Source organism: Stegodyphus dumicola, chromosome X2 (assembly GCF_044657685.1).
Source record: "Stegodyphus dumicola isolate Sdum_Otavi_A_Nest chromosome X2, ASM4465768v1".
Taxonomy (NCBI): domain Eukaryota; kingdom Metazoa; phylum Arthropoda; class Arachnida; order Araneae; family Eresidae; genus Stegodyphus; species Stegodyphus dumicola.
This window is the reverse complement of record NC_140781.1, coordinates 36893603-36907136: the sequence shown is the minus strand read 5'-3', so window position 1 is coordinate 36907136 and position 13534 is coordinate 36893603. Positions and strand designations below refer to the sequence as shown.

At 32.9% G+C, this 13534-nt stretch overlaps 1 protein-coding gene across 2 annotated transcripts in view; it reads right to left on the bottom strand.

Moving 5' to 3' along the window:
* Positions 1–13534, bottom strand: part of LOC118196336 (neuralized-like protein 2) — a 191550-nt gene that overhangs the window by 23709 nt on the left and 154307 nt on the right. For both annotated transcript variants that reach the window (XM_085808890.1, XM_085808889.1), the window contains exon 4: positions 9996–10155. In XM_085808890.1, the coding sequence (XP_085665016.1) occupies positions 9996–10155 (160 nt within the window). The remainder of the gene's footprint in view (positions 1–9995; positions 10156–13534) is intronic.

Below are 13534 nucleotides of genomic sequence, written 5' to 3'. Positions count from 1 at the left end.
TTGCCCTCGACTTATTAATTATGGCAAAGCACACGAGAGCTATTTGCCTAAGGGAAGGGATGTCTTTGTAGAGAATGTTATAAGGGAAACTGGTTGATAAACATGTTAAACATGGGGAAAATCATGAAAGCACCCATGTACCAGCCCATTCCTCGAGATTCAAAGCCCACACTGAACTACCAGTGTTCAGCAACTTTACTCCTTGGCCACTGCTGGACCATGATAGACTTAAAACACTTCAGATATTTAAAGATGATCATGGCATCTATGTGTAAAAAACTAAGACTATTTTTAGAAAGGGTAGTAAAGATTTTCTGAAAACTATCATCCTTTTTTCAAAACAACATTTTCTCTGTTCATGTGAAGAATTGTCATGCAGTCAGTCAGATACTTTTGCATCTGCTTAGAGAAACATATTGGATTTTTAATGGAAGAAAGATTATGAAAAATATTATGGCTAATTAAACGATCTGTAAAATACATAGTTCAATAAATATGAAAATCGAGTGAAAGATGCTGTGGTATTTCCAAGTTACTGGGGTTGACATGGCTGGTCCTCTATTTCTAAAAGAAAACAGAAAGAGTTGGATACTAATATTCACTTGTACAATGAGTACATTTTAAGCTAGTTACTGCTGCTTCCACAAATGCCTTTTTAATGACATTCAGATTTATAGCTCACAGGGAAAGAGTACCAGTGTGTACTGTAACAATGGTTCTAATTTTGTTGGAGCAGCCAACTCATCAAAACAGCTAGATTGCAACCATATGAAGAAACATGGAGTCACAGTTCAATTGAATGGAAAATTAACCCACCGATTGCAGCGTGGTGGGACAGTTGGTGGGAGCGAATTATAACATTGAAAGATTTGTTAAAAAGAGTATCAAGACAAGCTCATCTAAATTATGAAGAAATAACAACTACTATAGCAGACTGTGGGAGCATAATCAAGTCAAGGCCTCTAAAGGAGATGTGATAAAGTCCATTTCTCTGTCAATGTTTCTTAAAGATATTCATGAATTCAGCTTTTCAGATATTGATTCTGTGAAACAATTTTTTTTTTATCTGAAACACTCATATAAAGACAAGTCATATTTAAAGAACCGTTTTCGGTCAGAATACTCAGTTGCTCTAATTTAAAAAGTGAATAGTAAAAACCTAAGACACAGTTGCTGTGGGTGATACTGTTCTAGTGAGAACTGATAATAAATAGACAATCAACTGGCCTTTAGGTTGTATTACCGAGCTTGTTCTATGTGAAGTGGATATTTTATGTTAATCCCTTATCCGTAATAAACTTTTAACGCTTTAAATGAATAAATTTAGATGCCACAATGACTTCAGGAAAAGAACACAACATAGTTTATTTTTCATCAAATCAAATAAAAAAAATCTACCAGTTGTAGCTATGTTGCCATCTTATGAAAATTAAAACGTACAGAAATTAAAGATAAGATGAAGAGGAAACATAGAGGATGCTATACACTTCCCTTCCCATTGAAAATGATTAGGACTTTTAAATCGGCTGGAAACCTGATGGTTCTTCCACTGCATGTGGTATGGCTGTGAATGAAAGGCGGTGAAATTTTCCCCCAAGGTTCGCACTGTGTGTGCGGATCTGGATAATCCATATGCTTGTGGGTTTTAAGAAGCTGCTCATCATTGTCTTTTAAGGTAAAACATGGTTTCAGTCTATCAACTGAAATTCTTTTGATGGTTCCATTAATTTCAATGTCAAAATACTTTGGTGCTCAGTGTTCGACAACATAAGGCCCAAGGCAAACTGGGTGCAAAGATGAAGTGGCTGTGTTATTGTAGATGAAAACATGTGAGCAATTCAAAAGGTGTTTTGAAATGAATACAATTGCATTGCCATGGGTAGTCGTTGTAGAAGGTTTAATGTTATGGATAAATACTTTGTAGCTTTTGCATGAACTCTTGAGTGTGCGGCATTAGAGATTGTGGTGACAAATTCTCCGGGTGAACAGACGGACTTTTGTAAAGGAGCTGAAGAGTATCCTATTTGTTCTTTCAGTGCAGAGTGTAATCTGAGAAGAACCAGAGATAAAGCATCTATCCAAGACGCTTTGTTAGAATTTGTTGTAAAAGACATTTCAAGCTTGCCTTTATAATCATGTGTTGTCGCTCAATTAATCCATTTGATTGTTGATGGTATGCTGCTATTCTGGATTTTTAAAAACCAACAAATTGCTCAAAGATGTTGACTTCCAAAGTGACATTCTTGATCAGACGTAATACACTGTTGCATTCCAAAATGAGAAATCCAGGTTGAGATCATCCACTTTGCAACTATTTCTGCTGATTGATCCGCCACAGGAAGGGGTTCAACCCATCTTGAAAAATGATCAATCATCATTAGTAAGTATCTGAAACTTGATATGAAGGCAAAGGTCCAACAATACCAATGTCAATGTGTTGAAAATGTTCAGGTGGAACCTTGAAATCCATAAGAGCTGACTTTGTATGTCTTAGAATCTTAGATCCTTGGCATTTCATGCATTCACTACACCATACCTGACAATTTTTATTGACGTTTGGCCATATGAAACTTTTCGTGATTAATTTTCTTGTGCTTCTAATCCCTATGTGAGATAAGGCATGAATAGAAGAAAATATCTGTTGGCAAAAATTTGAGGAGATGTATGGGCAGTTACTGTTGGTGGAGACATCACAATAAATGGATTTGTCAGTGCTTGGAATGGGGATCTGAACCATTCTCAGCCTTGGGTAGTTTTTATAAAATAGTTACCTCTTCATCATCTTGAAATTCTGCAATAGTTGCATAGTCAATTGGAGATCGTATTAATTTTGGAAAGAGCATCTGCAACAATGTTTTCTTCTCCTTTGACAAAACAAATATTTGTTGAAAACTGAGCAATATAACTCAATTGTTTTGTTTGTCTGGGAGAGGCTTTGTCTAAATTTTGCTTAAAAGCGAAGGTGATAGGTTTGTGGTCCATATAAATGCTGAAACACCTTTCCTTTAATATGTACCTAAAATGTTTTATTGCAGTGTAGATGGACAAGAGCTCTCAATCACATGAGCTGCACTTTCTTGGTGTGTCAGTTAAGGAGTGCAAGAAGAAACTTAATGGACGCATCTCTCCCTGATCAATTTGACAAATGACGGCCCCGATAGCTGTGTCTGAGAGATATAGTAGTGTCATTTGAGGGATGAACCAGCATAGCAGCGTGACAAAGCGCATATTTGAAGTTTTGAATATATTCTGGGAATCTTCAGTCTATGTTAGTGGCATTTTACTATTTTTGCATTTTCCACTGAGCAGTGAGGTTACAGGTTGTTGAAGCTTGGCACACTTTGGGATGAAGCGGTGATATAAATTGATCATCCCTAAGAACCTGCGCAAGCTGGTAGATGATGCAGGTTCGGATATGTTTTGTATGTCATCAACTTTCGCCAGAAGAGGTCTTATTCCTTCAGTTGTGATTTCATACCCGAAATAATTAAGTTTAAAAGTGCCAAAAATACATTTTGCAACACTGATGCATAAACCACAGTCGTTTAACCTTTGAAAAACTGTGTAAGTGCTTATGGCGTGACTCTTCATTTGGAGAAGCGATTAGTATGTCATTTAAATAGCAGAATGTACAGTCTAATCATGATAGCACCATATTCATGAATAGCTAAAATGTCTGTGCTGTGTTGTGTAAATCAAACGTCATGAATGGGAATTCACACAACCCAAGAGGAGTTATAATGGCCATTTTTGGGATGTTGCTTTCGAGCACTGGAATTTGCGGATAACCTCTAATTAAGTCAAAGGATGAACAAAATCTTTCTGTGTAGAATATAGCCACAGTCAGTGCGGAGCAGTAGAGGATATCATTCAGGAGTAGTGATATTATTAAGAGCCCTGTAATCTCCACATAGCCTCCAATCACCTGATTTCTTAAGGGTGAGATGTAGAGGACTACCCCAACAACTGTTTGAAGGCCTTGCAAAGACCTTGTTGCAACATAAATTCAAATTCGGCTTAGGCTTAAATTAAAAGCAGCTAGGCTGCTTTTAATTTTTTAGCTGAGAGTGTTCTGACCTTAGTCGTAACAGGAGCCCCCTTAGTTTTAATGAAATGTTCAATGTTGTGACTTTTGATTTTATTATTGACGAGTGTTGGCCACAAAAGATCTGGAAATTATTTTAGGATTACTTAATACTGATTCTGTACTGCATGCACCATTGGCGAAACGACACCATAGGAGGGATCACCAATAGAGAACAATGAAGTGATGCCATCAATTTATTTACGATTTTTGCTGTCAACCAAAAGGTGAAAGTGAAAAAAAAGTCAATACCTATTATTGTTTAATTAACACCAGCTATCAGAAAAGGTCAATCAAATGCTCTTCTCAGTCCCAAATCCAATTTTAGCAACTTTTACCCATAAGTCTTAATTTTGGTTCCATTTGCAGCAAAGAGTTACAGTTTTGCAACAGTTGTTTTTTCATTCAGTAATGGTGTAATCACCATTTTTTGGCACCAGTATCGATTAAAAATTGGGCGATGCTCTCCTTGTCACGAATAAAAAGACAATGCATCTCTATCCCTTATCCATCTGTCGTCTGTGAGAGACAGGGATTTAGATTTCTTGCGTTGAATGTAGGTTTTGTTAAGCTAATACAAGGATTATTGCATTTGAAACCCAAACATTGAGTGATAATAACAAAAACTTTCATTTCCGCTACTATGCCTATTAATAGAATTACTTCTATAGTGGAACCTGAACTACTGATGTCTAGAATAATGTCTTTTATTCAGTTCCTTAACTTGTAGGAATAACTCTGAAATCTGTTCTTGCAGTTTAACTAAAACAATGTCATCTCTAGAGCAAGCTACAGCGGCATTTTGATGTGACATGGATTTTATTTCTCACATTTTCTCATCCATTGTCGCCAATTTAACTAAATTATCGCCAGTCATGGATAAAAGGCTCAAGATTGCCACGGGTAATCTTTGAAGTCAGAGAGTTTTAAAAAAAGCTTCACCTACCTTATTTGAAGCTATGTTCTTCACCTCACATAACTGTAGGAGTTTTCTTGACCCAATTCTACCTCAGTTCCTGCATGCTACCTAAGTTGGAGTTTTGATAAAAAAAAAAAAAAAAAAAAAAAAAAAAAAAAGGTAGGCAGTCTAATTAGGCCTAGAGGAGTACACAAGTAAAATTTTGTGAAGAAAGAAAATGAAGATTTTAATCTAACATCTCTTTCATTTTAAAAGTATAGTAAACAAAAAGAAAATGAAAATTTAGTGATTGGTGCAAAAACAAGACTATATTTAACAAATGCCAAGTTGAATGAAAGTGAAGTAAAATCATTTTTCAATTCTGTGTGAGCTTTTTTTTTTTTTGTAACTGCATGTTCATATATCGGTTTAACATAACCATAACCCTTATCGGTTTAATCATAACCCTTATCGGTTTACACACATAATCATAACCCTTATCGGTTTAATTATGTGGGTGTGCCCAAAGTGGGCACACAGATTGAATAGAGCTTCAAAAATAAATCTGAATAATTAAAAAATATGCCTTGTAAATTATATGCACATTTAATTCCTCAAACATGTATATCACTAAAGCTACTATTATATGAAAAAAGCAAGTATTTTAAATCACTACTAATCAGAAAATATCAGAATCCATAAATCATATATCTTTATTCTGGATTTAATTTCTGCAGGAAAATAAAATTTAAATAACCAAGAATAATACATATTAGTATTAAAAAATACTTATAATTTACGAATGCAAAGATTTATATGTAGCAAGCTTAAGTTCTGATTTTGAGAATGTTTTTTTATAACATAGTTCTTCATTTGCCTGCATACTTATTTTTTTTAATTAAAACTGCTTTGAGAGTTTTAGGACCTAAATTTGGTCGAATTTCCGTCTGTATTTTTTTAAAAATAAAAAAAATTCTTTCACAAGCTGCATTTCAATGAGGTATTATTAAGACAGCAAGCATCACAGGCAATACTTTGTATTTAATACACCCATTCATATTTTTTAATTTGGCAATTTCTCCCCATACTAAATCAATATGCTAATTTACAATTTCTTTCAAATCATCTACTTGATACATGGAAAATTCAATTTCTACTTTATTAAGATATTTTTCAGCAATAGTGGATGGAAAAGTATTCATCAAGTAAAGAACAGATGAAAATGAAATTTCAGTCCTCAAGTTGATGTCAGCAACTTCGGCATGTTTTAGAAATGGATCACTTAGTGGAAATTTATCTATTATATATGAACATGCAGTTACAAAAAAAAAAAAAGCTCACACAGAATTGAAAAATGATTTTACTTCACTTTCATTCAACTTGGCATTTGTTAAATATAGTCTTGTTTTTGCACCAATCACTAAATTTTCATTTTCTTTTTGTTTACTATACTTTTAAAATGAAAGAGATGTTAGATTAAAATCTTCATTTTCTTTAGAAATTACTGATGGTTTTACGAATTTAACAAATTCATTAAAAGTTCAACAAGTTCTCTTCTCAATTTATGTATATAAGAAGCTTGTTGTTGCAAATTAATATTTACTGTTATAAACAAAGGCAAAGTATTTTTCAAAAATAACAAGTACAATTTGGTGGTAGGTGATTGTAACATTTTTTTAATATTCTGCAATCTCTTTCCTTCATTCTCACTGTTATCTGGTTGATCTAAAAAAAAAAAAAAATCACAGCATCCCACTGTTCCAAAATCCTGGTTATAGATTCTAAAAGAGACAACCATCTCATACTGCAATATTTCAAAATTTTATGAGACTTGTGTTCAAAATTTGTTGAGCAACTTTGAAGCCATGCTTCCGTTTCAAACTTTTTTCCAAATAAATATATATATATCTATTAACAACATTTCGATTTCTGAGCCAATTAATTTTTCAGTAGCCTTTTTTGCAGCTATATGCAAGAGGTGGTATGGACAACCTCGGATGATTATACTTGGTTGATGCGTTTTGATAAACGATGCTACACCTTTAAACTTTCTAATCATATTACTAGCATTATCTGAAGAAAATGATGAGCAATTTTTCCATTCTAAATCTTTGCTTTTAATGTTTTCATTTATACAATTAAAAATACCTTCTCCGGTATTATTCATGCACTCTAAAAAAGAAATCAATGACGTAATTAACACTCCCTTTTCTTTACTGTAATACGTTATAATCAATGGATACAGTTTGTTATCATTACTTCCATCAGTACTTAGAGAAAACGATGTATTGCACACTGATTTTATCATACCGGCAACAGTACTTTCTGCAAGCGTTTTCACAATAGCGGCAGTTTTGGTACGACTGCAGCTAAATTTTTTTGCTATGGCAGAATCCGGAAACATTGCTTTGAAATGATCCAAAACAGAAAGCGTAGATTGTGTTCAATTAAAAATCTAACAACAGTCGAACTCCAAGACGAACTACCAGTGTGCAACAGTTTTACTACTATCTCGCTGTACCTGTTTCGTGATCTTTTATTAAGAAATTTTTTATTTCTTTAGACTTTACAGTGCCAAGTTCTATATGTTTTTGAGAAAAAAACATGCTGTTTATAGTCATTTTTTCCGCCATGTGCAACTGAGATGTCTTTGTTGCATACACTGCAGTGTGCATGATTCATAGAAATTACAGATGCTTTAATGCACGGAAATTCTGAAGAATATGAATCTTTAAATTTCTGCTTTGATAATTTTAGCTTTTTCGTTCGAGGTAGCATTATTAAAAAAAACTTCCACCTGAATACCAGTTCACAAGACACACGCTAAGCTCTCGCCGTAATCCAAACAATTGAGCCGAAGGCAAGCTAAACACACAGCAGCAACGAACCTGGGAGACCAGATGTTGCAGGGGAACTATTGAAAAGTCATTAACGGTTGGAGTTACTGATCTACGATTGGCTATTCTTCAAAACCAGCAATGCACTGAACACGTGATATATGATGACACAAGTACGGATGAATTAGTTGGTTCCGTTTTGCATACTGGTTCTCCTACTCTGTTTCTGTAAAATCCGTAGTTTTCCCCATACTTTTTGTAGCTCGTAGTTTATCATGAATTTCTGTAGAAACTGTAGCAGTTGGAGTCTATGTGTACTTATCATCCCTTGAGAATCATCCCTGATCAGAATGTCTGACACTTGTGATAATATTTCAGTGTCAATGGAACTCATGACATAATCATTTCGTTTGATCTGTCATAATTTCAGCATTTCGAAATCGAGCTTCCAACCAGAGAAACCATATGTTTGGGTCCGGTTTCCAAAACGTTGGGACTTAAATGCTAACTCTAGCGATCAATGTCAAAGTGTTGCTTTTGTTTCTGCCTTCATTTTCCACGTTTGGTTCTTGAATAATGCATCTAGTAGTCACTAATGAAGTGGATATTTTATGTTAATATCTCAACCCTAATAAACTTTACCTTTAAATGAATGAAAGTAGATGACAGGATGACTTAAGAACAACACATCATCATTTATTTTTCATTAAATCAAATAAAAAAATCTACCAGTTGTTGCCATCTTAAGAAAATTAAAACATACAGAAATTAAAGGTAAGATGAAGAGGAAACACAGAGGGCGCTACATAGGTAAAAAGAGCATTGTACAGCTCATAAAGATGCAGATTTTGCACCAAGAACTTCTTTGGCCTATTCAGAGAATATATCCTCTTGAGGTACATTTCCTATTGACTCTCCTAAAGTGTGAACCAATAGTGTGGCCAAGTTACCGATAGTACTGTGGAATCCAATAGTTTGACCACATTCTCAGATCAGACTGTCAAACAGGATGATGATACACCTGAGGACAGACTGAAATTTAGTAGGACTGGTAGAAATATTAAGATTCCATAAAAACTGGACTTGTAATTTAAATATGCATTTTAGTGAAATATGTTTTTATTTGTTATTATTTTTCCTTAAACTTAAAAGTATTTCAATGGTTTACTTGTGAATTGAATATACATATATTTTTTAATACTTATGATAACTTAAAAGGGCTCAAAGTGGTAATTCTATGCTTTGATTATAATTTATAATCAAAACATTGGAGGATGTTAAGAATACATTATTATTTTAATGCTTATTTTTCTTGCATTTTATATTTCCTGGTTCATCAGCATTAAATTTTGTAACTATAGATTAGTAATTTGTTCATGGCAATAGAGATACTCATTCAAGGTCTGGAATGATGTTGCAGAAATACTTTTTTTTTTGTAGTGATAATAAAGTTTGTTTTTATTTTAAGCTTGATTTATTCTGTGAATAATAACTGCAGGTATAGTTTTTGTGCAAGTGACTATTTTAAAACTATTATGTGAGTCTTTAATTAAGGACTACTGCATTCTGAAGTGCTACTGATATTTAAGCGCATTAGAAGCTAGAAAAGTCGGTGACCTTTTTTCTTGTATGCTGTTAACAGCTTGCAAATTAGAGTTTAGCCATGCCTGTTAGCATGGCTATTACAGTAAACTAAAGAAAAATAATTATTTGCCACGTTATTTGCTACTCTGCTGTATTAGTGCATGATGAAAAATTTTGAAATCAATAATTATGCACATGACATAATTTAAGAAATTAAAATTACTAATTAATAAAGAATATTATTGCAATATATGTGTTTCAAAATGTAACTACATTTAAAAAATAAAACTACTGTTTGTTGCAGGTAAGTCGCATTTAAGGGTCAAAGAGCCTCACATGTTTCATGAGCTGCAGGTAAATGACCTAAGACTCACATATGGTTTGCAAGCTGCAGTTTAGCCATGCAAGTTATATAATTAAGGAAAGCAATAATTTCTCTTGGAATAAAGTTTATCACATCAGTTTCAAAGACCTTTATACTGGCAAGCACTTTCAAATTTAAATGCATAACATTCAATATTTAAACCATAACTGGCACTTGATAAGTTACAAAACTTAAAAAATTCAAAAGTGACACACAGGAAAAACATACCCATTATCACTATTACTATGGTTTAAGCTTTCCTGTGCAACTGAACAAAAAGCTGTTTCCTCACCATCAGAATGAGCAAAAGTAGGCAATTTTTGACAAGAAGGCCATAAAGTACTACTAGGCAAACATCCTCTGCTTGTGTATATATGATCATTACTTTCTGAAACACAATTGAAATCAATGATAATTTAAGAATAAACCATGCACAGCAATAGATGAAAAAGTTAGGTAAAGACCATATACATTTATAAAAAATTAAATAATTTACACATATAAAACATTTACTGAGAAATGACATAATAAAGGAGTGAGAAAAATTGAAACTATGGATCTAAATTATAAAGCTACATAAATTAAAAAGTTTTTAAACATGCAAGAGTTATATAACCCTTTTACTTTAAAAAGTTCTGTTTTATACTTAAATAATGCTGAAGATCTATGAGAATGAAAATTCTGGATGTCTATCATATGAAAAGATCAAGTCCCTTTCTTCTTCAACTATCAATCCTCAAGTAACAATCACACTGGCCAAGATCGATGCAGTGTAGTTGTGTCTGAGGTGATCTCTTGCTTAGTTTTCCTCCACTTATCACCTGAGAAGTACATTCAGAATCTTCAGCTATGGTTTGAAGTGATGCACAATTTTGCACAAGAGCAAGTGAACTTGGCAACAGAGAAGACATCTTAGGATGGTCCTTAGACACTCCTAAAACAGGCTGAATGACCTCGTAGTCCAGATCATCAAGTCATCAAAATCGAATTCTAAAGTTGTTCATTATGACAGCCTAGCCCCTTACTATAACCACAGTATGTAGTCCCACGGTATATATATAATGTAAATTATAAACTAAGACCGCAGTTCTACTTGTATATAAATTTTTAAATTCATGCATTTAATTACCGATTTAGTATTTGATTTGTTGTACGTTATTTATTATTTTAGTGCTGCATTTGATGTTTAGTTATTATAGATTGTACTGCCCAGGATGTGCAGTCCATGGCATGGGGCAATGTTATAAATTTTGTTATGTAGTTTATAATTTAATAAAATTACATTTATATTGTAGTATTTCTTGTATAATGTAACATAAAAGGCCCCACAGTGTGAAGCATCGCCAGAAAACTAGGGTTACAGGGATTAAGTCATTTAACATTTTTTTTTTTTTTACAGTTTGTTGGCTAATTTAAGTAATATTTAATTTTACAGTAATTCACTTACTTTTTAATTTATTGATTTTTTTGCGATTTTAAGATCTGAAGTTTTGATTTGTATTGCAACCATTTTACTTTAATTGGTAATGATTAATCTTTATTAACTTTTAAGCAGAAACTTACTATGTTTAATTTCCGTCTGAAAACTAAATTCTTAATTAAAGTTTTGTTTGTTTTTTCTTTTTAATTAATTGTTGTTTGCTTGGTTTGGCAAAAGGGGTTATTACCCTTAATGTTTACTAATCTTAAATTTTGATTTTATGTTACACTTAATGGTGCTTAAATTTAATTTTTTTGCTAATTTTAATTTCTTTCAATTTTCTCTCTCCTTCCAGTAAAATTAATGAATTTTTAGTTTCTGACTCAGCCTGTATTTTTAACAGCTTATAATTTGGTAAACATGTTATGTAATGGTTAAGAATTTGGTACTTAAGAAATGTTTAAAACTATTTTTTGTATCTAAAGCTGTAAGCTGTGTCTCAATTCCAGAATTTATCTGGAATGCTTGTATAACCCTTTTGGAAAGGAGGTCTTCTCTTCAGGGTGTGTTTTGCAAAAAGTATAGGAAAACATCTTATCTAGCAGAAACTGGACCTGGCTGAAAGGCTAGCAATTTATATGCTTTTACCCTGCAACATATAGATGGTTAGGGGCAAAAATTAGGGATTCCAGCTGCAGTCCCTCATAAGACGGGGCTGGTGACAAGGCTGAAGAGTGCAATGTGTTGTTTTCGAAAAGCATGGAAAATTGAAGGCCTACATCACGGGTGGAGCTGGTTGGGTTGTTGACCTTGTCTGGAGACCTTGAAGTGTGGAGGAGGAGGAAGAAGCAACTTCTTCCAATGCTGGCAGACCCCTTGTTGATGCATTCCAAGAAACACCATTGTTGTCTGCTGGAGGTTCGCAACCCTTTTGGGTTTGCTTGTTTGGAAGGTGGTGGTTTCCTCATTGGAGAACTCTTGCTAAGTGGAAGAAAAACAATGTCACCTAGAGTCAAAGCTGAGAAGAGACAAGGTGAACAGTGAAGAAAGGCAGGGAGAGAAGATGGAAGCAGCCATTACAAAAGCTCTGGAAAGAAGGACAAACCACTTTTAACTGAAATTAACCTCCTTCCTTTATTTTTAGATTTGGTCACTTGAATTATTTCTTAAGTCTCAATGTTACTACTGGGAAAAAATCTTCACCTCCAAACTAGTAAAAATTAAATTAATGTCAAATGGTAAATCTAGCTCTTAAGTAATTGGTTGTAAAAGAGTAGATAGTTAAATTGCAGTGTTAGCCAGTTAAGGGGGATATATTTTTATAACACAAACTTATACTTGAAATTGGCAACTGGTAAAAATTCTGATGTTGCTTGTGATGGCTATCATTTTTTAAATGCCTATAATAAATTTTTGATTGGTGTAATAATATGTCTCATAAAATATTGATTTGGTGCAAGTCCTGTCCTTTCATGTGACATCTGGTTTTAAATTTTTTTACAGCTTAGTATCACAAATGGATATGGTATTATTATTTTCCCTAGTTTTAACTGGTTTTTATAGTTTCACCTGCTGGTTAAACTAATTAATTATTTTTCAGAGGCATGTAAAAATACTATTTGGTAAAAGCAGTATAATTGGGAGCTGGCCAACTTCCAAATTATATTACATACAAGGTATGTCATACTGTTTTTACTGCGAATTTTTATATAACCAGATATCTGTAAATCTATTTAGAATACATTAAAATAAACAATGGTGCTTTATTTATTGTCCATTTATTAGTTTAGTTTACACAAACCATTTATTTACACTGGACTATTTACTAGGTTATAATCTTTAATTTATTTATGCAATGCAATATTGTTCTTTACATGTTATAATATTCTGACACTTTTCACTCCAGGGTTTGTAGCCACATTTTAGTTAAAAAAATAAGTACCTATAAGCACTTTTCAAGCACATTTTAAGAAAAAAATAATAACCTGTCTAATTACATTATACACAACTGCATAACCTTAAAAGAAAAATTAGACTTGTAATTTAAAATATGAGATATGCAGTATTTATTAAAAGAGAATGAGCATTACCTCAACCATGGAAAACAATTACTTTAAAAAAAAATTAAATAACAGTTCAATTTATAGAACTAATTTACAATGAGAGGGTAAAAAAAAACTATGAAGAACTAAAATATATTACAAGATTTAATGATGAAATTTTAGTTCAAAATAGAGAAAATAAATAATAATAAGGCATATTTATCATATTTGCTTGGCATATAATAAATACAATTTATTTTCCCACTCATTAATATTTAAATAATTTACCTTAAATCAAAATTCTG